This window comes from Triturus cristatus, chromosome 2_2 (genome assembly GCF_964204655.1).
Source record: "Triturus cristatus chromosome 2_2, aTriCri1.1, whole genome shotgun sequence".
Lineage (NCBI taxonomy): Eukaryota > Metazoa > Chordata > Amphibia > Caudata > Salamandridae > Triturus > Triturus cristatus.
Genome location: NC_140582.1, coordinates 749,988,525 through 750,009,976, shown reverse-complemented (window position 1 = coordinate 750,009,976; position 21,452 = coordinate 749,988,525). Strand labels below are relative to the sequence as shown.

Sequence of the window (21,452 nt, the reverse complement as noted above, 5' to 3'; positions counted from 1 at the left end):
GGGCCACCGGTATGAGTAGAGCCAATGTCTCTAGGCCACAGAGCTTTGGGGAAACACATCAGTCATCACCTCACCAGGAACACCATTCACTGGCCACAATTTAGTATGTGTGCTTCTTGGTTCGGACACCAACACAAAATTAATAAGGCATTACCTTGTGCTAAACAGAGGTCAAGAAGCTGGTGAAATGCTTTCCTACAGACGATAATTACATTTAGTGTTTGTTTGAAAAATAAATTGCCACTGATTTGATTGATTATTTCACTTTTGTTTCCTTTTGTTGGTACCAAGCTTCCATGGCCACAGTTTGATAGATTTGTTACATGAGCTCAGCGTAGAAGGAAGGGAAGCTAGACCCCTCCAGGGGTAGACAGCAGCACAGGGACCTCCTACTGATGAGCATGGTTCCTGCTCCACAAGTGGGTGACCATAAGGAGGGAGAAGGGCTAAAGGGACTCACTGAACTCGGGTACAAAACGCCTGCGCTCCCTTTATGAAGGTGGAGAGGGGCTACGGTTACTCTCTTTGTGCATCAAGCAGATCAGATGACTGGAATGCAGAACAGCAAGTGAGGGAGAGAAAGAAATTAGGAGAAAGAAGGAAGAAGGGATGAAAGGTAAGAAGAGACATAGATGGAAGAGGAGAGGAGGTAGGCAAGGAGATCAGGGTGAAGAAAATGGAGTGCAGAGAGAATGAGGAGAGTTAAAGAGAGTGAGAGAGCACTTCTGAGGATAGAGGACTGGGTGGGGGCGACTGGGCCTGTGGAGGGAGCAAAGAAGAGTGTGAAAAAGAGGAAGAGAAAAAGGGAAACAAAGGGTGGTATGGAAGAAGAGAAAAAGACCGAGGCAGGGAGAAAAGTATTGAGAGCAGGATGAGAAGAAGAGGTGAACGAAGGAGAATAGAAGTAGGAGACAGTGAAAAAAGAAAGTTGGCATCTTATGATACCATCTAGGTCAGAGGTCACATGGTTCTTTCTTCTGATCCTTGTTGGACAGCATGTAATGTGATTTCCAGTAATAACTCTAAAGTATGTCACTAGCAACCATCCAGTGATGTAATCATTATGCTAATATGTAGCTAAGTACACAAACTTCCCCACCCTCGAATGTATTTCTCAGGACCTCACACATACCTCACATGATGTCACCATCTCTAGTGACATCACATATCACCTCAACACTGACATCATAGATGACATCACTGAAACTGCAAACAATTGTACGTTAACACATCTGCTCACTAGTAATTACAACCTTATGTATTGAAGCATCTATTAGAAGGGTGGAAATGATGAAAGAACTAAGACAATGGAAATATCCAGCAGGCTATAGAGAAATATGGGCTGATGCTTCTATGATGGAGTCTGGCTTGGGATGGCCAGTCAAGCATGCTGGCACAGTCAGGTGCTCTGTACTTGTACTCCATGTGTTGCATATAAGTGCCTTAACTGTGGTTGACATTAACAGCAGTTTCAGTCCTTCTATCGACATGTAGTCCAAGATTAGGATGGGCTTAATAGCCTTTCTTGGCTGTTCTTTAAAATCATAAACAAATCATAAGCATTGCTGATCTACTATGGCCGGGAGCAGTCAAGTTTATTAGCTGTCCTTTTCGTTAAGACGAGAAACTGGAGGATGTTGCCCCGTGAAGAATCCGGTTGTGGTGATATTTTATCACCTTCTTGGATATTACAAAATACCTCCATTTCTGATCCTCTTCTTCGTTGTCCTGAACTTTACCCTTCTTCTTCCTCCTCCAAATCAGTATCTCTGTCAGTATTCTGCTGATCAGCATATCCCATGTCCCCAGCAGAAAGGGACACAGTGTATGTTGCCTAGGTTGCTCTTGAGATGGTGGGGGTCGAGGTGGAAGGAGAGGTATCAACAAAAAGTGGCGAGGTTCTGGCTTGGAACTAATTCCACAAATATCTTCATCATCCTCTGTGATGATACCTAGGATGGTCATAGTCTCTTCTGCAACGTTCTGGCATAAAGTCATGTGGACGATATTCGTCAATACCTTGTGGGCCATGGAAATGGTCTCCAATGTCTTCTCAGCATGGTGACCTCCCATATTCTTCTTTGTAATACTAGAGAATGTAGTGGACGTCCAGGTGAGTTGGGCTGTGAGCTGTGTCAGAAATTTGCTTTTGGTTACTGAAGTCTGCTTCCTCTTCCAATTCCAGGATGTGGACAGTTGGTGTCTCAACACCTTATGCAGCAACTGTGCATAGGCTACTGGGGCTGTCAATGCTTGCAGAAAAGATGGAATCTGCTGTCAAGGACACAACTGTTGACAATATCGTTGCTAATACCCTGTACAGTAGTGGGGTTGTTATCAGCGTCCTCTGCATCAGTAGGGTCTTTTTGTCTAATGACGGAATGGTAGTTGGTGGTTTGACATGGACAGTGGGGCTCGTAGATGAGATCTTAGGAAAAACCCTTACTTTGCTAAAATACAATCTGTCTACATACGGATAAGATTGTTGAAGCTGTTTCAAGCTACAAGGTGCTCAGTACAGGTAAAATTAGGCAGGGATTGTAATTTGAATGTTCAGGTTTTGTTTACCTTTCATATATAGAATGTTGATTAAACAATAAACAATGGTAAAGCTGTGCAGAGGGGGTTAGGAATGTCATCACGATACAGAACCAGTACCTTGGGTTTTCAACATGTCTGTGTCTTTGTGAAATAGTTTTTATACAATTGCATTTCGTGCACAAAAAAAAAGCACCCAAACATGTAATATACATTCATAAATGTTTATGCCAAGTTAGTTAAAATAAATGCGGCCCCCAAAAATTATTATATAGAAAAAGTGTAGCAATAAACGCAGACTCAGGCATTTATTGCAAAAGTGCACGTATCAGATCCATTCCACTACTATAGATGACGTGACAAGATTCTGGATAATGATACCCTAAATATTCACTCCTGAAAGCATGGGTGTAAGCACTGAGATTGTGCTTTGGGAATGCTTAAAAAATAGCATGGCATAAAACATATAAACAGATGTGCAGAGTCTTAAATGCTAATTATATGCTAATTACCACCAATCTAGAGGGAGAGAAGGTGCAGCAGGCGTTTGTGAGTCATGGGCTTTTCCTACACTCAACAATGAATAGCATTTTACACTTTGCGCATTTATATCATACACACCTCCCCCCATAGACACACACGGACACATACATACATCAAGATAGATAAAATATCACTTACTCTAAAACATCTAGACAAGGCACTCGGGCACGTGTAATAACACATGCTTCACCGGATTGGTTTCCTCCCAAAATAAAGTAAGCAGGAGCCAACAGCTTTGTTTTCATAAGCTGGTTCTTTGCATCTTCATAGCTGTATTTAAAGAAGCATATGTTGTCAGCTTTTTAAATATTGAACATCACAAATGTATAAAGCAAGGAGCTAATAGTTCAACATAATGTACCCTATTTAGGTCAATGCACAGGCCAAAAGATTACCCTAAATGGAAACAAAAAAAGTTCAACAGCTGCAATCCGACAAACTAGAAGGAAACAGCTGCTTGGGCTACAAGAAACTGCACAACAAACAAAATACAGAAGTAGGCTTTTATACTGTGCAACTGATCTGGAACTTTAGAGACCAGGCGTGGATGTTGAAGTAATTAGATATGTTCAAGATTACTCTGACCAATCAATTACAGGTGGACTTATCATGCATAAAAAACATATACACAACCGATGAGGTTTATAGTAGATATTCCTATTTCCCTTTTTATACATACATTCAATCCTCATCCCCAAAATCAATTTTGCTATAATGTATGTTCTGCAATATTTATAGTCAAGACAAATATAAACGATAAAACAGACCATCAAGCCAGCACTGAGAAACAAAATAGCAAACAGATCACCATCATTTGGTAGAGGATAGTGGACCTCCTTCATATGCTGTAATCCTGCCCCTCATTGCACCATGACAGACAGGAGGTGACAGCTGGTCGGAATGTGCTGACCGCTCACGACTACACACATGGGAAGAATGCATATTAGAGGTATTTCCCGGATCCAAAAAGCATAAAGCTACTTCCAGATTTATAGATCTAGGCCTCATATGCGCCGCAAAAAGACTGGTTATCCATAGATAAACAAATAAACATCCTCCCTCACCAGATAGCTGGAAACGATCACTTCTGGTTGGGCCTAGGCAGAAAGCACAACTTTGAACAAAGAAGATGTAGCCGACCTGTGCAAAAACCCCAACACAGTGGTGGTGGCGCTACAGCGCATGGGGCAAGAGCCAGAGGGGCACATACTGCAAGAACGGGTATCAGTGGAGGTGAGAATGCACTTCCTGGATAGTAATAACTGCAACGACAACACCAATGACATAGATGAGCAGTCAGGGAAGGGCCTGAGGGACAGGCAAATCTGAACCAAGGCACGACGACCCAAGCTGAGGGGCCTTTGACGGGAGGGGAGTAGTGCGGTAGGGTTTGCCAGAGTTGCAGAAGTCTGTTTTGATGTGTCGAGTTGTTGTTTGGAACTTTATGCATCGTCAATATCCTACCAATAACAGCAAATACGTACACATGATGCATGATGCTGTAAAGACATAAGAGATGCATGCCAAATGTTGAAATTTAATATGTACAAAATATCCTGTGGTTAATGTACTGGAGTATAATATAAAATGCAAATAAAGAAATTAAATAAATAAAAAAGAATCATTTGGTAGATGATAATCCATGAAAGGGACCCTAAAACCCCTTTACATGGAACCGTCTAAAGAAAGGTACAACTTTCAAGGCGCTCAGGACAGAAGTGGCATTACGTTTTTTAATGGCCAGACTGGAATCCAAGGCCCAAAATGCGCTCCACTGGATCTGCTCCGTGCTGACTGTGGGGTACCGTAAAGATCATCACTTCCCCTGACCTTTTTAAACATATACATGTTCTCTCTAGTAAGCATCATCTGCACCCACAACATTAATGTCCTCCCCGATGCCGAAGACAGACAGCTCATACTACCCTTATCAAACAATACCATCGACACATGGGACAAGTTCAACCCCTGCATGCTCAAAGTTACTGACTGGATGACGATCAACTGTCTCAAACTTAACACAGGCAATGCAAAAAGTTGTCATCTTCGGGAAGAACCCCTCACCATGAAACTCCACCTGGTGGCAGGCTGAACTAGGAACCAAGCAAACACAAGGAGATGATGGACGGAGCGCTGGGGGTGAGCGTTTGAAAAGTTCCAGCACACCGTCCTTCATCTCCTAGTGTTTGCTTTTTTCGCCCTAAGTTGACAGGGTATGCCCAGATGTGTGTCCCTTGCTCACTTTGCCACTGGATTCAAGCTGGCCTGGCTGATGAGGGGTGTTACCCCGAAACAGGTTCCAGGATGCTTGTTTCTGGTACAGGGCAGACATCGGTTGGTAGTTCGGGCTGGACTGTTCCCATGAGGCACTGGGGTGGCGAAGTGAGCTAAAGAACAATGATGGATTCAACCCAAATCTGTGACTGGGGGTGAGTGTTTAAAAAGTTTCAGCACTACATCCTTTATCTCCTTGGGTATGTTTTTTTTGCCCTAAGTTGGCAGGGTATACCCAGACGTGGGTCCCTTGTTCACTTTGCCACTGGATTCAAGCTAGCCTGACTGATGAGGGGTGTTACCCTGAAACCGGTCCCAGGATGCTTGTTTCCGGTCCATGGAAGACATGGCTTGGCAGTTTGGGCTGGACTGTTCCCGTGAGGCACAGGGTCAAGACTGATTCGCATATAGCGGTGTCTGAACTGGGGTGGTGAAGTGAGCTACAGAACGATGATGTATTCAACCCAAATCTGTGACTGGGGGTGAGCGTTTGAAAAGTTTCAGCACTCCGTCCTTTATCTCCTTGTGTTTGTGTTTTTTTGCCAAAAGTTGTCAGGGTATGCCCAGACGGGGGTCCCTTGCTCACTTTGCCACTGGATTCAAGCTTGCCTGGATGATGAGGGGTGTTACCCCGAAACTGGTCCCAGGATGCTTGTTTCCGGTCCAGGGAAGACATGGCTAGGCAGTTCGGGCTGGACTGTTCCCATGAAGCACAGGGCCAAGACTGATTTGCATATAGCTGTGTCTGAACTGGGGTAGCGAAGTGATGGATTCAACCCAGATCTGTGACTGGGGGTGCATGTTTGCAAAGTTTCAGCACTCCATCCTTCATCTCCTTGTGTTCGCTTTGAACTAGGAACCAAATCTACACACACCACCCACGCCAGGAACTTTAGAACCATAATCAACAGCAAACTCAACATGACCACCAAAGTAAACCACGTCACAGCTTCCTGCTTCCACACCCTGAAGATGCTGAGAAAATATTCAAATGGCTCCCCACCAGCACAAGTTACACACGCACTTGTCACCAGGCAGCTGGATTACAGAAATACCCTCTAAAACAGAATCAGAAAACCACTTACCAGACACCTGCAAACCATTCAGAACTCGCCAGCCAGATTCACAATCAGCCTCCCAAATTGAACACACATCACACCCTCCTCAAGAAGCTACACTGGCTCCCCATGCACAAAAGTGAACAGTTCAGACTCCTCACTCACACCTTCAAGGCACTATACAACACTGTTCCAACCTACCTAAATAGCTGGTTCTTCTTTTACATCCATCCAGACACATCAGCTCTTCCAGATTTCTTTTTGCATACATCCCACACATACACAGAAACAGATCCAGCGATTGAGCCTTCTCCTACATCGCTTCTAAAGGATGGAACAATGTGCCATCACACATCAGAGCCTCATCCTCACTTTTTGAGTACTGCAAGAAGCTGAAGACCTGGCGTATCGACTAGCTCCCGGCATGCCTTAGGTGAGGCTTGTCGCACAAATGCTCAGCAGCAGTAATAACCGACACTGCCTGCCAAGTGTACAAACTCTATACATACATAAAACCTCAAATTCAGGGTCTTCCACCTGTTTTCACTTAACCAAAAAAAATACTTTGTTTTTGTCCAGGCACCAAGCTATGGACTGCACTCACGCAAGTCATCCATAAGATTTAAACCACCCTGCCTTGTTCTGAAAGGCCACCTCTGATACAGAGGCTTATTCAGTCAGTGTGCAACCACTCTTGTACTAGTTTGGCTCTGAATGTGTTTATTTAGAACTTCTCTTGCTAAATTTAACCCAACTAATACAGGATTATTCATGCATGCCACGCAACTGCCTGATGCTACTGCAGTTTGTATTTCAGGCGACTCTTTCAAGGAACTCATTCAAGCCATTACGATAGAACATGACAAAGAGGGTTTAGGACAACAAGTCTCCTTCACCCATGACCCTTTAGGTCTTTAACTGGTGCTGGTCAGGTATGGAAGGCCTTACTATTATTGTAAGAACACAATGTTCATGTTTTTTTATGGCAATAAAAAACATTTATTTCTACGTGGCATAATGTACTTATACAAATAAAATATACAATAGTAATAGATCATCAGAAAATCTGATCACACTATCCTGTGACTACACACAAGTACATAATGTGCACAAAAAGTAAAACATTCTTCGTCGCCCTGTTCACTATGGGAACAGTCCAGCCCGAACTGCCAGGCCAGGTTCTCCCTGGACAGGAAAACAAGCATCCTGGGACCGGCTCTGAGGCATCAACCCTTGTCAGCCAGGCTAGCTTGAAACCGGTGGCGTAGCAAGCATGGGACCCACGTCTGGGCACACCCTTACTACTTGGGGTGAAAATGCAACACAAAGATGATGGACAGAATGTTGAACATTGTCAAACATTCACCCCCAGCTCTGGGTTTAATCCATTGTCATTTTGCTCACCACGCCATTCTCGACCCTCATCTTCAGACAAAAACTTATCCACATGTAACTCTCTGGATAATGGACAAAAGTTGGTAATTTCCTTTGTCCAGTCTGCAGCATCTGCTCCTCCTCCTTCTCGAAATCACCTTATTTACCTCTTCTTTTGTACAGCGCTTAGTGGTTTGAAGCTGGGTTAGCATGATATAGATCACATATAGTAAATACATACAAAGGTGATATGTTAATTTCAGAAATGACTTTGGGTTACAATGATTTCAGCCCATTCACATTGGAATACAGGCGTTTTGGAAACTACGAAACAAATGAGCGTTTAAACATACAAATAATTCCTTCCTTATCATTAAACATGCAAAATAACACATTTCAAGCGCAAAAATAGGAAATGCTTTGTTGGAAAGCGAGCCAGTATTTGTGAGGCCAGCACAAACAATATGTCTACATCTGTCCTTCGCTGGGAACCAAACACCCCATTGTAGCGATTGACTCAGAGGGTAGCGTTGCAGAGCAGTCTAAGGCTTACTCAAAGGTGGTGGTTGGGCTAGTAATCGCCATTTACAAGTACGCAGAAATAACACTCAATAATTGATTGGCCAGTCTATACTTTTCTTTATAAAAAGGAAGAGTATATTTATTACACACACACACTACTCAATACTATGCATCAATTTACAAATATACATAAGCTTTTGGACTTACTTTATGACTTTGCATAACATTCCCACCCCTCCCACAGGGAGGGAGGGAAGGTCTAGTACCACCACTACCATGTATGCACATAATCTTGCCCCCAGATGCAGTGGGTGGACCATAACCTGGAGTGAGGACCCTTCCCACTGGCACCATCCCAGTGCCGGCCCACCCCACTATCTCACCAAGCATTTCTAATGGGACCACCTGCCATAGTGAAGCATAACCCTGAGTGAGCATCTCATACTGACCATACAGTATACACCCTTGAATCACAGTGGCGGACAGTCTGGGTTGTTCAACTAACGCTATATCAAGAATACATGTCTAAGCATCCCTTAGAATGACAGGTACTTATCTCTGATAACACGTATAATGAAAAACAATTAAAGCCCCTAAAAGGCATCACAGTTATAATCACAGGATTAAGCATTTACAACCAGGCACCCTAGCAGGAATGCCTAGCAACATAACCCCACATTGTTTATGATTTCACAAATCACATGTGACTTCCAGTCCCCAAAAGAAACAACATCATGTAAATGCACCACTTGTGCAATTGCATCTCTTCACCTCTAACGGATGTCTCTCCAAGGCATCCCAAGTTCAGCCCTTCACACCTTGGTGCAGTCCCAAGCACTCACACCCAGCTGCAGAACAAAAGTTCCAGCCAAAGGTCGGTGTTGAAGCTTGGCTGAACCCTTAAGGGCCTGTTTCCTTTAAGTCCCCAGAGACTTAGGAGGGATTTTTCTCTCTTTTGCAGGGGGAGTCTGCGTTGCTCCTGCAGCTTCCCCTGCACCTTCGCCAACAAATGGTAGTGACCCCGTCCTCCTGGGGCCACCACACGCAAAAACAAGCAGGTTTTCCTCAAGGTATTTTGGGGCACTTCATGCTCAGCGCATGCGTAACTGGGGAGCGGCTCCCACGCTGTCCCAGGGGGAGCAGCGCTGCCTTTGTGGGCAGCCTCACGCCGCATCCGCACTTCCCTGGGGGCCCGGTCCCACCCGGGCACCCCAAATCCAGGTGAGTGTGGAGAGCAGCTCGAAGAGCCCACCCCAGGCTACTCTCGCCGGCTCCCTGACTGGCCAGCACCCTCATGTGCTGCTGCGGGAGCCGACCTTCCATTTTGGTCTGCCCGCTCCTGCGGGCAGACTCGGAGGCTGCAGCCGGTCGGGCGGTGCCTCGGGGGAGTGCAACGGCACTTTCCCCCCCTTCTTCCTGCCACAGGGGAGTGCGGCAACACTCCCCCCTCCTCTTGGCAAACACCCGGGCCCAGAGTTGGACGTCTAGGGCCCCAAGGAGTTCTTCACGGGCAGCGCGGTGGAGCTCCCTGGCTTCATCTTCTCCCGCCGTGGGGAGTGCGACAGCACTCCTCTCCTCCTCACCGCAGACACCGGGCCCGGAGTTGGGTATTTCAGGCCCCAGAGATCTTCACGGGGAGCGCAACTGTGCTCCCCGGCTTCGTCTTCAGCGGGACCCAGAGTTGGGAGTCCTGGGCCCCAGGAACCTCTTGGCGAGGGCGCGACGGCACTCCCCGACCTCCGTTGTCGTCGGGGGCCAGGGTGGGCTCCTGGGATTCCCTCGAGAACCAGTTCACGGGGAGCGCGACAGTGCTAGCTGACTTTACTTCTCGGGGGCCCAGGATGGAAAGCCTGGGTTCCAAAGGCACCTTCATGGGGGGCATGACGGCACTCCCTGACATCATCTTCTGGTGGCACATCCAAGACCGGCGGCGAAGCCCCACACGCTTAGTCTTCGGTCCGATCAGAGGTCAAAGGTTGCCTACCTTCTGGGAGTCATATCTCTGCCCCCAGCCTTCTGGAGCACTTTTCACCACCATCCTTGCCTCCAAGAGAGTAACTCTGCAAGGAGCCGTCTTCACTGGCTTCCTCCGCCAGCATTTTGCTTGGCTCTCCTTCTGGGCCTCTCTCCTTCTTGCACAGAGGCCCAGACTTATCCTCACTAGCCCTGGACTCCCTCAAAGGCGCAGTCCAGAGTCCTGGGACAGACAGGGGGTTCCTCCTTCCAACTGCCCAAGGCGCCAGGCTCCAGCACCAGTCTTCCTCAGCAAGACCACACCCCAGCGAGAGCTCCTCTTCCTGGCAGGAAGGCATTTCTGCTCTATCCTGCAGCGACACATCACCTCTCTGCCCCTGTTCCCTTCTTCCTGCACAGGCCTCTGGGATACTTCAAGACGGCGTCGTCCAGGGGTCTCATACCACAACTTCTCTGAAAAGCCCCCTTCCCCACTGGCTGAATTCATGGCCCCGGCCCGGAGCAGGCCTGGTACCGGGTGACAGCTGCTGATGGATAACCTGCAGCTTCACCCCCATCTCTCCTTCCTGGAAAGAAGACATTCGCCCTTGGAAGGCTTGCAGTGAAGGGCTAGGCCTCTGATGCTACATCTTGGGGAGGAAGTTAATTAATCCAGCCTGGCAGGGCCACACCCATAAGTAGTATAGATATGGCTTTGGACTCGGCAGAATACATTTTTTTTTACACAATTTACAGTGTAATTGGGTGTGTGTCTGGAATTTGTAGGCCCTAGGGAATTGAAACTACCCCATGTGGTCCCTGTCTTTATAGGAGAGTAATGGAGTGTTCCTACAGTGAAAACAGTAAAGCACAATGATTTTCCCTTACATGCGTCTCCCCACCCTAGAAAGCCTATTCCATGTCACCTCCCAACTCTGCATAATTCGTGCCACACCATTCTATCTGTACCCGCTCCTGGGCTGCGCAAGGCAGGAATCTCCCCCACGCAGACCTTACATGGGTGCACACGGGTGTGCACACATGCCTACATGTAACTAGTCCGGTGCCCCTTAACCTGGCTGCAGCGCAGCGGCCTTCTCTCACGAGGCGGACACCGGTTCAATCCACATGCAGTCTGTTTCATCATGAGTTCACTGTGGGTGAGTCCCAGCTTATGAGGCTCTTCCACAGTAAAAGCTAAAAAATTTAGGGTGTTCAAAAAGCGGGAAAAAAATTGCGGCTCAGATGGTCAAAACCACCTCTTAACATGCATTAAGAAACCAATATTAATGCAGTGAATGTTAGACTAGTCCTCTGGAGATTTAGAAGGTAGAAAATGATGTACTACACCCCAACACAGAGGGGGCCTAGTTGCTTTGAGATGCCGTAGTGGACAAAACGTTTCCACTTTGCTGCATTGCATTCATGTGTGGCAGTTCTATGCGTCTCTCACAAGACTGCCATTCATTCCTCTGTAAGGTCTAAAATCTAAGGCCTATGGTGTCAGATGTATAGATTGAGCTTTTTCGGGTCCAGGCGCCTGATTATGTCTTGCTGTTGTGAGACACATTCCGTCCTGACCAGAAGCTTCTCGTGGGGACTGATGGACATTTCTAGTAGCACTGAGTACCAGGGTGGTGACCAAGAGGCCTACTCTTGATAAGCTCTTGGATCGATGCAATATTGCCTCTGGGGCAGTGCTTTGCCTCGGTGTAGGGCTGTTTATGAGGGTCTAGGCTGGTGATAGTGCGCATGGACAATGGGGTATTCTTTCCACCTAGACCCACTAGCATTGACTACGAAGGGTGTACTGTTTCTTCCTTAAAGCTGCTCGAAAAAACTGTCTCAAGACTGGGCTTGTTGGGTGCCACTCTGCTGGAGGGTCACACCTGCCTCTTCCTTGCAGTTGAGGGGATGAAGCCGTCCGAAAATATCTGGAGTGTCGGATAATCACCCACAATATATTTTTAGGTATGTCCAGCGCCTTTCCCTCTGATGCATCTTCTTGCACTGAGATGTGCGACAGAAATTACACATCAACTCCACATGCTCAGGAGAGACACAAGGGGGAAAATATACCTCATGTTGATCAGCCCACTGATACTTAGCATTACAATATGGGCAGAATCGGAAATGAGCGTGCTTCATCTGCTGACATTCTTTGAATCCTAGGTAATCAGAAATGTTCTGTGGGAAAATTTTAAATGCATACTTCATCAGAATCCCTTCACTCACTTTTCAAGTTCTTGATTCAAGATGTGCTACTCAACGCCCTTCCCTCAATTAGAGATTTGCAGGAATGCCATCAAAATCTCAGGTCGTGTATATATATATATATATATATATTTATTTTTATTTTATTTATGCATTTTTGAAAATAAAGGACAACATTCAGATATCCAAATAAGAGCATTGGCACAGTATGGACATATCATAAAACACAGTTCATAAACCATAGTGTTGGAAACAAAAGAGAAATACAAATCCGTAGTACAAGTAAACACAGACATGGCAGTAGTTGAAAGTGCATTGCGCAGCCGTGATAGGCGAAGCCCCTCACAAATATCAGTCTTCAAATGTCAGTTATTGATAGTAGATAGGACGTAAGCGGCCTCCATATATCCCGTGGCTTGGACGCAGTTGGTAATTCCTCCGCGTAGCACGTTAGCTGGTCCAGACAGTAAGCCAGGTCTTGTAACCATAGTTTAGTGGTAGGCACAGTTCTGTTGCCCCAGTAGATGGAGACCCTGTGCTTAGCCAACAGTAGGGCTATGGCCACAAACTTATTGTTAGACACCTTAACCTTAGGGCTAATCCCCAGCAGACAGACTCGTGGGCTACACTCAACATACTTCTCGATCATCAGGTACAAAATTTGTGTGATAGAACTCCAGTAGCCACATACTTTAGAGCACTCCCAGGCTAGATGATAGAAGTCAGCACCTGGCGCGCCACAACTTTTGCAAGTGTCGGTGTCCCGCAGCCCGTATTTATGAAGTTGAACAGAAGTATAGTACAGCTGATGTAGGTATTTAAAATGCACCAACCGTAAATTGCCATTTGCGGTCAGCTGTCCCGTTAGGCGGCAACTATCGAATCAATCATCCTCAGATAGCGGCACAGGCAGTATGGCATTCCACTTAACCAATGCAGATGTGCCCCCAGCTGGTGTATCCCTCAGTGATGCCTGGTAGAGTCTAGTGACTAGTTTGGTTTTGGATGTGGTGGTATATAGGAGTTGTAGCGCTTCAAGCGCCGGTGGCTCTGCAGGGAAGTTTGGATAGAGTGCCCACATAGTGGAGCGGAGCCTAGTGTAGACAAAGGGGTGCATGGCAGAGACGGCACCTCAGGTGCGTATGTTTTCTGAAGCTATGAATTATTCTCCAGGGAATACATCCGCCATTGTTGACAATTCCATATCCTTGAGAGTCCTCAATGTGCCAAGTTCCATAGTGACGGAGAGTTCAGAGTGATGCAATAGTGGCATGCCAGACACATACAACAGCAGTTTTCGTGCTCGCTTGCTGAGGTCGTGCCAGGCCTTGAAAGTGGTTTGCACCGTATCAAATTCCCTCTCTCAAATATCTTGTGTTTGTTTACGATCATGGCCTTGAGCGGTATGGGGTGTACGGCACCCGCCTCCACCGCCATATGTGGAATGTATGCTGGGTCATGCTGCCAGTAGTAGGCGTACTGCGCTTGCGCACAGAGATAATAGAGATGGAAGTCTGGCGCTACGAAGCCCCCCTGGTCGTAAGGAAGGGTGGCCATTTCCCACTTGAGCCGAGGCTTTTTACCTCCCCAACTTAGTGTGATCAAAAGGGAGCGAAGCCGATCAAAAAAATGTTGCGTAAGTTGCACAGGAATGTTCGAAAAAAGATATAAAAAGGGCAGAAGAACACCCATTTTCATCAGCGCTAGGGGATCCGCGAATGATAGGGGTTATTTAATCCAGCGATTCACTTGCTTCTCAAGCCGAGTGATGGCAGTGCCAAAATTGGCCTGCATGACAAACTGCGGTTCCCTGTGGAGGTATATTCCTAAGTATTTTACAGTGTCCATGCACCATGCTAGGGGTATTCCACATCGAACTGACATGTACACTCCGTGAGAGGCAACACAATTGATTTAGACCAGTTGATACCCAGTCCTGAAAAACGCTCAAACCGGACATACTCCTGTATAAGTTGTGCAAGATACCGTGCCGGCTCGCAAACATACAGCACCATGTCATCAGCATACATGGAAATTGCAAGTGGACGCTGGAAAAAGCGCAAGGCCGTTTGAGCATGGCGCTGCCTCAAGATACAAGCCAAGGGCTCGAGTACAAGAGCAAATAATAGAGGTGACAACGGACAACCTTGCCGAGTGCCCTGCCGTATAGGGATTTTCCCATTAACCCTAGCCCGTGCCTCCGGATTGGTATATAACAATTTTATCCAATTAGTAAAAGCAAATGGGATTCTCATGCGATGCAAAATTGCGATCATATATGACCAAGATATCGAATCATATGCTTTCGCAGCATCGAGCAGCACTGCTACAGACTGGAGTGTGAGCTTTAGAACATGCATTGGTGCGAAAATCGTACGCAAATTGTGTGATGTAGATCGGGTTGGGACAAATCCCGATTGGTCAGGGAGCACCATAACGGGAAGGAGTAGCTGCAGCCTGGTTGCCAATACCTTCGCCAACACTTTAACGTCCGTAATGATTAGAGACAGGGGGCGATATGAGTCGCACCTGTCCGGCGGTTTCTCAGGTTTTAAAAATGTGACCATTAGTGCCTCGTGAAGGGTAGGTGGTAAACACTTGGTTTTGTATGCCTCCTCATATAATTGAAGGAGACATGGGGCTAACTGGTCGATATATACTTTGTAAAATTCAGCCGGCAACCCATCGGTGCCCGCAGCTTTCCCATTGGGCAGAGCAAGAATAGCATCTCGTATTTCATCTAACGTGAGCGGATGCATCAAAAACTCATGTTGTCTCCGTGACAGCCACACTAAAGCGACATCTTCCAGATATTGCTCGAGCTCGACCGTATCTGCCGTGGGCCGTTGAGCATACATCTCGGCTTAATACTACATAAATGTGTGCAGAATAGTTGTTGTGTCGTAGTGCGTGCCATCATCTTCAGTGATCGCCTGCACCGTGTATGTCCCAGTATGGGGTTCCAGTATGCGACTAGCCAATGTTCTACCCGGCCTGCCCCCTTCACCATAATAACACGCTTTGCATCGACGCGATAGATGATTAATCGCTTGACCAGCCACTGCATTGTATTCTGTAATTTTCCCTTTGATGAGCGCTAGTGTAGTGGGATCCGCCCGCTCGCCATATTGGCGCTCCAGGGCATGCAATTCACGCTCAAGCGTTGCCATGGTGCGACGTAGAGATTGCAGCACCCCGGCTTGAAGACCTATACATGTACCCCGAATGGTCACCTTGAAGGCCTCCCACAGGGCCTCCATAGTTTGGACAGACCCAGTATTAAATGAAAAATAATCAGATATGGCTTTGTGAACCCCTTCGAGAAAGACCTGGTCCAGCAGTGAGGACGATTGCAGTCGCCACTGAAAGGGAGGGGGGATGTGAGATGGCAGAGTCATGTTAAGAACCACTGGAGAGTGATCCGACAGTGTTCGGGGTAAGTGTTTAATCTGTGTACAGACTTCCTGCGTGCCTAGCCAGTAATCTATTCAGGACCAGGACTGTCGTGCATATGATTGACACGCGCCTTCTTTAGTGTTTGGGTGCTGCAATCTCCAGATATCTGTGAGGCCCAACGACCACATCCCATCTCGCACTGATATAGCAGCTCTCCGGGAAGGGGGGTCTGCCGCAGTCACCTGATCCATTGCAGGATCTAAACCCACATTAAAATCACCCCCACAAACAAGAGCTGAGGAAGGCAATTTGCAGAGCTTACACCACAATTTATAAAAAAATGCGGGGTCATCCACGTTAGGGCCATACAGGTTCACAACAGTCAGCCGTGTATTATAAAGCGTTCCCTGCACTATGACGTATCGCCCCTCCTCATCTTCATCTACATGCTTCGGTACAAATGGGACACCCTTTCGCACAAGAATAATAACTCCCCGGGCATATGAGGAATATGAGGCAGCCAACCGTACCCCCGCCCATCTAGTGGCTATGTGCGAGACCGCCCGCTTGGTAAGATGCGTCTCCTGCAGCAGGGCAATTTCAATATTATGGCGGTCAAGATAAGATAGCACCTGCCGCACTTTCTTAGCATTATTAAGCCGTCTTAGATTCCAACTTATCCAGGAGATGGTAGAACACTGGATTCAGCCATGACTGTAAATTATAGCCATAAATACGGCATTATAGTTTAACCAATGAGAGTCACACCTTGCAGTTACAGTCAACATACCATAACCAATGCCATTATGATAGAAAAGTGTTCCCCAACCACCCCTCCCACCCACTACAGCACTGAAACCATGCGGTGAACAATCCCCCCAGTGAACAGAACAAAGAAAAAGCAACAATATCCACAAATTGCAAAACATGAGAAGAGTTAAAAGAGACAATAACCCCTCAATGGCAACAGAAGGGGCCCTGCCAAAAAACAGAACCCTTTGGGGCATTCCCATACTGTGGATTGCTAGGAGCCCACAGCCCCCCGTAAGAAAAGGGTGGGTCGAGATAAGTAGAGATAGGCTAACCAACCCATGGTCTACTGGCAGCCAACAGAGTTATATAGCAAAGAACCCTATTTAAGGCATGATCTATCATGAAGAACCCCCCTAAGCTAGAAACAATGACAGCTTACAGTTACCCTGCAAACTATTCTTACCAAACTAGAAAGTCTTGAAAGTGTTCATCAAACTGCAGGAGCTACTCTCCAACCAGGAATGTACCAAACATATTATGGGCAATAGTCTAATCAAGCAGGACCGATGTAGCAACCAAGTACAATGATCAGTAAAGTCTCACGTGCTCATACCTCAGAATCGGAGCCCACACCTCTCTCACGCAGCGTCTACTGTCGTTCGATTCGCCGGGCATATTGAAGCGCTTCCTTCGGTGTCGTGAAAATACGTGCCTTCCCATCATGTTGAATCCGCAGCCGGGCAGGGTAAAGCATGGCATATTGAATGTGGAGAGCTTGCAATTTCTTATTGACTGTTTGAAATTCTCGGCGAGCTTGTTGCACTACGACGGTGAAGTCGGGAGAGAGTTCCACTTTCATCCATTGGTATTCCAGTTTTCCCCTTTCCCGAGCCAGACGGAGGGGCGTGTCCCGGTCTCGATAGTTCAAAAGTCTGGCAATGATGGGACGAGGCGGGGCACCAGGGACTGGCCGAGCAGCTAGTGAGCGATGAGCTCTTTCAACTATGTGCACCTTTGAGAAGTGCTCTGCTCCCAGCAGGGTTGTGAGCAGTGTTTCGACGTACGTCTCCATGGGTCCAGTGTTGGTGGTCTCTGAGATTCCAATTATACGGAGGTTGTTTCTGCGTAAGCGGGCTTCGATGTCCTCGTTCTTTGCTCGGATTACCTCCAGCAGTTTCTCCATGCTGGCACACGAGGCGCTGACTACCTCCATACGATCCTCCGTGGTCGAAATGCGCTGCTCCGCCTCCGCGATTTGTGAGCCATGTTTGTTAATTGTCGATGTCATGGTATCCATACGCAAGTTGAGATGATCAATTTTTAGCGTCAATGGTTTGCAAGCTTTGTTGCATAGTCAGCATTATGCGCTCCAGTTTTGTAGTCACACCAGCCTCAGGATCAGGATCAGTATCCGAGGCGTCTGATGGCTGAGATTTAGAGAGCGTCTTGGCCTTGAAGTTCAATCTACTCTGCTGCTTTTCCGTCCTCCCCATGATGTGACGCTATTGATCCTCCTGAGCAGAGAGCGGGGGTGCACCACGGAGAACAGGGCGCAGTGGACGGATCCACCCCAAGGCACGTCAACAACATTACATGTAGCTTTGTTCTAGCGCTATATGCCCGCTCCTGCGTCAGCGAGTGCACAAGACTTGAAGCACAAGGATCAGCCACGTGTTTAATATCAATGCGTTAGTAGCAGAGAGATAATAGTAGTGGGTATTGCTGCTGCAGTGAGGCAATGTTCGTAATCTGTTCGAGTGAGGTATCGAGCAGTGCACACCGCCGCCAAAAACACAGTATAGAGTCCCGCTCTCACAGTCACAAAAATCGTATCAGCAGCGCTTTGAGGACATCAGCGGGCGCTGCGTGAGGGTCACCGCATGCGGAGCAGGGGGAGGATGACAGATGCAGTCGGTGCCGAAAATCACATCAATAACACATGCAGAGCGTAGAGACAGCACTCACCCACTTACGCTGTCAACCAGGGCGCCCTGTTATCATCGCAGCCGAAGAAATGCACAAATGAAAGCGGCGTGAAGGCAGACTCACTGCCGCCACCTCCAGGATGGCCGCGCCGCAGCCATGGGGCCTGTCAGCAGCCGATGCAGAGGCCATGGAGCGGGTGCCGCCAGTCAACGGGCATCCGGGAGCCACAGACCGCATAGAGAGGCAGTCCGATCCCCCGCAAAACCGCAGCTCGCTGGGGCGTGCTGCCGCAGAGCCACCGCCCGCAGACCACCAACGCGGGACACAGCATCACGGCCCCAGCAGCAGGTAGGGACCACACGGCGAGCTCCACACCGCAGCGGTCAGGGTCACGAAATGGCAGTCACCCAGCACGCCGTTAGGCCGGTAAGGTACAATGCAGAGCCGTCCCACAGCTCGCCGAGGGTCAAGTAGCTGGTAGGAAGGGTAGTGTCGCCAGGCGGGTCACCCGGGAAGCAGTCACAGTGCCAGGGGAAGGAGAATAGCAGCCCGCGGGCCCCGGAGCCGCCATCTTATGATAAGCGAGGCTTGTTGGGGTAAAAGCTGGTAGAGGCGGCAGATCTTCAGTTTAATGACCGCAGAGCATTCCTCTGTGCTTCAGAAGTAATCGTAGGTCGCTTTCTGCCATGGATAGCGCCAGATTTAACGGATAGTAGACGGATGATAATCTCGACCAGCAGAGCCACACTAAAGCGCAGCCATCTTGCTCCGGGCTCTCTAGAACCCCCAGGTCATGTATATTTAACATCATCTTGTAAAGCAGTTGTACTATCCCTACTTTTATGCAGCCTCCTTCAGGCACCTTTGCTCTCCTTCTACTACAGTGCCTAGATGTTCTTGAGGTGACAGGGCACTTGTGAAAAGTATTATAACTTAACTAAAATGACATTATATGAAAATACAGTGTACCAGAGGAACAGAGCTCAAGGAAAGAGTGGAGCACATGGCACAAGTAAAAACATGTCCCCAGGACCATGTGGAATATTTGCTGCCATGCCAGTCCTAACATTAAACTTTCCAACCATGAGCAGCATGCCGAAGGCAAAACTCAGTTCCCCTCCCCAATCAAACAAGGTGATGGGAACATGTGCTTGCAGGCCACACATTGTTGATATTGTGAAACGAAAACAGTTCCTCAAAACATATATCATTGCGTGATCCTAGAAACACCACGCGAACCAAGGACTGCAAACTCTGAAGCATTACTAATGTGATGCTGTGCTGATATTAATTACTTCTTCTGGTGACAGTAAAAAGAGGAATGGGAGCTCAAGAAGGCTGTCATAAATAAACTTTCCTGGTTTCCTACGGGAGAATCTAAAATGCAACAGGTCTTCAACAAGGCCATTACTTCTATTTGCAATTTCATGTTTGTTTATGAGCCAGGCATTTTGGATTCAAAGTGACATCTCCCAGGGAGTTTAGGATCTATCATCACAATATCCTCTCACCAATATCAAGAAGACTTAAGGAGCCAGATGTATGTAGCTCTGGGTTAACGATTACCAAATAGAGGATTTTTGCGATTTTCTACTTGGTAATCGTAAACAGCTATGTGCAAATGTGTTTTTTCACATGTTCAGCAATTTCCAGTAGGTCGCAAATAGATCTACCTCATTAATATTCATGAGGTAGGTCTCAGTTTGCGACCCATTCGGAATCATAAAAAATAACAGGGATGGCGGCCTGGTGGGGTCAGCAGACCACCAAGTCTGTGATTGCTTTTAAATAAAGCTAAAACATTTTTTTCAATGCAGCCCATTTTCCTTATAGGAAAACAAGATGTGCTTCAAAATGAAAAAGTCAAGTTATCTTTTCATTTTTTAAGAGTAGGCAGTGGTCTGTGGAACCACTGCCTGTTCTTAAAAAATGTTTTCACCAACATTCACAAAGCCAAGGGGTCTCTTGGAGCAGCCAAGGGGTCTCTTGGAGCCCCTTCCCATTTGCGATTGGGTTACCACCAACTCAGAGTTGGTGGTAAAATGCAAATGTTTTGCGACCAAGTTGCTTTTAGGAAAGGATGTCCTCAACACGCCCCTTCCCAATATCGAATCGGAAAGACAATTTCCAATTCGGTAATAGGTTAACAACTTGCAAACTGGGTCTTTGTACATAAAAATGATTTTGCAGTTGCAAGCAGCCCAATTCTGCGACCTCAAAAAAGCTTCGTACATCCGGCTCCTGGTACTTAAAAGGCAGGGATTATTGAGAGCGTCAACCATGGCACTTTCAATTTTATATTCTCTTGCCTTTCCTCTTTTCATGCATTTTGCAATTTGAACCCTATTGTGAAGTAGGTGATGTCTCCAGCATGGCAGTCGGTATGCCAGCAGGTCAGAGCCTAGCCCTACAAGCTTTGGAGTAGCTTTTCTGATAACTGATGAAGAATATTATCTTATAAGACTGTTAAGCCCCAAAGTTGACTGGGATACGTAGTAGATAGGATATTCAAAGAGAAAGACTTGGTGAGAGATTCCATAGCTCTTGTGCTGAAGCAAAATGAGGTCTGAAGTTAACAAATGCAAGCCTTTGACAGTATTTGTCACTTCAAATGGCCAGAAAGGAAGCAAACGTCTACTCTCAGCATTGCTAGGAAAGACTCTTAGAGCATGGGCGGTGTCCTGATTATTTGCAGAGTGGTTGGCACCAGTCTCTCATAACTCTGTAAAAGAGAATCCCCAGAGATCCCAGTTACTTCTTGGATTCTGAACAGGATGGTTAACCTGACAACCCACAAACAGAACATATAAGATGAAAGAGTGTGAAATAGTTCATGAAATAGGTGCAGACCTTGTATGTGTTTGACACTAACATCTGACACCGGCAGGGCAGCATTCTCGG

General features: G+C 47.0%; 1 protein-coding gene across 1 annotated transcript in view; it reads right to left on the bottom strand.

Annotated features, from left to right (window-relative positions):
- Positions 1-21,452, bottom strand: part of ASAH1 (N-acylsphingosine amidohydrolase 1) — a 195,080-nt gene that overhangs the window by 73,910 nt on the left and 99,718 nt on the right. The window contains exon 11 of the mRNA XM_085641989.1: positions 3,220-3,351. Within this exon, the coding sequence (XP_085498115.1) occupies positions 3,220-3,351 (132 nt within the window). The remainder of the gene's footprint in view (positions 1-3,219; positions 3,352-21,452) is intronic.